Here is a 919-nt window from a genome sequence, read left to right as displayed (position 1 = left end):
TGGACAATTGCACATAGATGGGAGAGCTCAACAGCAGGATGACCCACAACAGGCAGGTCTGCAGCAGGTGGTTCTACAGCAAGTGGTCTGGCAGCAGGTGGGGCGGCAGCAGGGCTGGCAGCAGCTAGAAATGCAACAGGTGGGGCGGCAGCATGGCTGGCAGCAGCTAGAAATGCAGCAGCTGGGGCGGCAGCAGGGCTGGCAGCAGCTAGAAATGCAGCAGCTGGGGCGGCAGCAAGGTTGGCAGCAGCTGGGGCGACAGCAGCTAGAAATGCAGCAGCTGGGGCAGCAGCAAGGTTGGCAGCAGCTGGGGCGACAGCAGCTAGAAATGCAGCAGCTGGGGCGGCAGCAAGGTTGGCAGCAGCTGGGGCGACAGCAGCTAGAAATGCAGCAGCTGGGGAGGCAGCAGGGCTGGCAGCAGCTGGGGCGGCAGCAGGGCTGGCAGCAGCTAGTTATGCAGCAGCTGGGCCTGCAGCAGCAGGACCCACAGCAGCCAGAGCCACAGCTTGGACCACAACAAGTGGAGCCACAACAGGAGCTGACCATGGTGTTGGTAGGTTGAGCTTCTGGGTTGGTTTCCAGGTGAGTGAGTTACTTGAGTTTGAAAGTCTCCTGGCCTGGTGAGCGTCTTTTATACCCCAGGGCTAATTAGCTGCTATTGCTAAGTCCTATTTATTTCCTTATTATTTTTCCTGGTGAAAAAGTGAAAATAAAATTAGTCAGTGGCATTCTTTACTTTAAATGTCTTAATTCAGGCAAAAAATAATGGCCTTTACATTTAGAACTTCCCAATGTATTCTTCATTTCTGAATCATCCTTGTCTTTTCTTCCTTGTTTATTTTTTCCTGAAAATATTCCTTTATTTTTTGGACATCAGTAATTAAGCAGTTGTTCCTTCTCTCAAGCCTAAATTTACCTG

General features: G+C 51.8%; 1 protein-coding gene across 1 annotated transcript; it reads right to left on the bottom strand.

The window, feature by feature from the left end:
• Positions 1 to 27: 27 nt before the first annotated feature.
• LOC123256303 (keratin-associated protein 4-3-like) lies at positions 28 to 546 on the bottom strand. The gene has a single exon (XM_044684947.1). It carries the CDS (start codon positions 544 to 546, stop codon positions 28 to 30), a length of 519 nt encoding a protein of 172 aa, XP_044540882.1.
• Between the last annotated feature and the right edge of the window lie 373 nt (positions 547 to 919).

The sequence above is a fragment of the Gracilinanus agilis genome, unplaced genomic scaffold (genome assembly GCF_016433145.1).
Source record: "Gracilinanus agilis isolate LMUSP501 unplaced genomic scaffold, AgileGrace unplaced_scaffold57736, whole genome shotgun sequence".
Classification (NCBI taxonomy): Eukaryota; Metazoa; Chordata; class Mammalia; order Didelphimorphia; family Didelphidae; genus Gracilinanus; species Gracilinanus agilis.
This window is presented reverse-complemented; position numbering and strand designations above follow the sequence as displayed.

What these genes read in the sequence shown, in the direction of transcription:
- LOC123256303 (XM_044684947.1), bottom strand. Translation starts at nt 546, where the DNA reads ATGGTCAGCTCCTGTTGTGGCTCCACTTGTTGTGGTCCAAGCTGTGGC.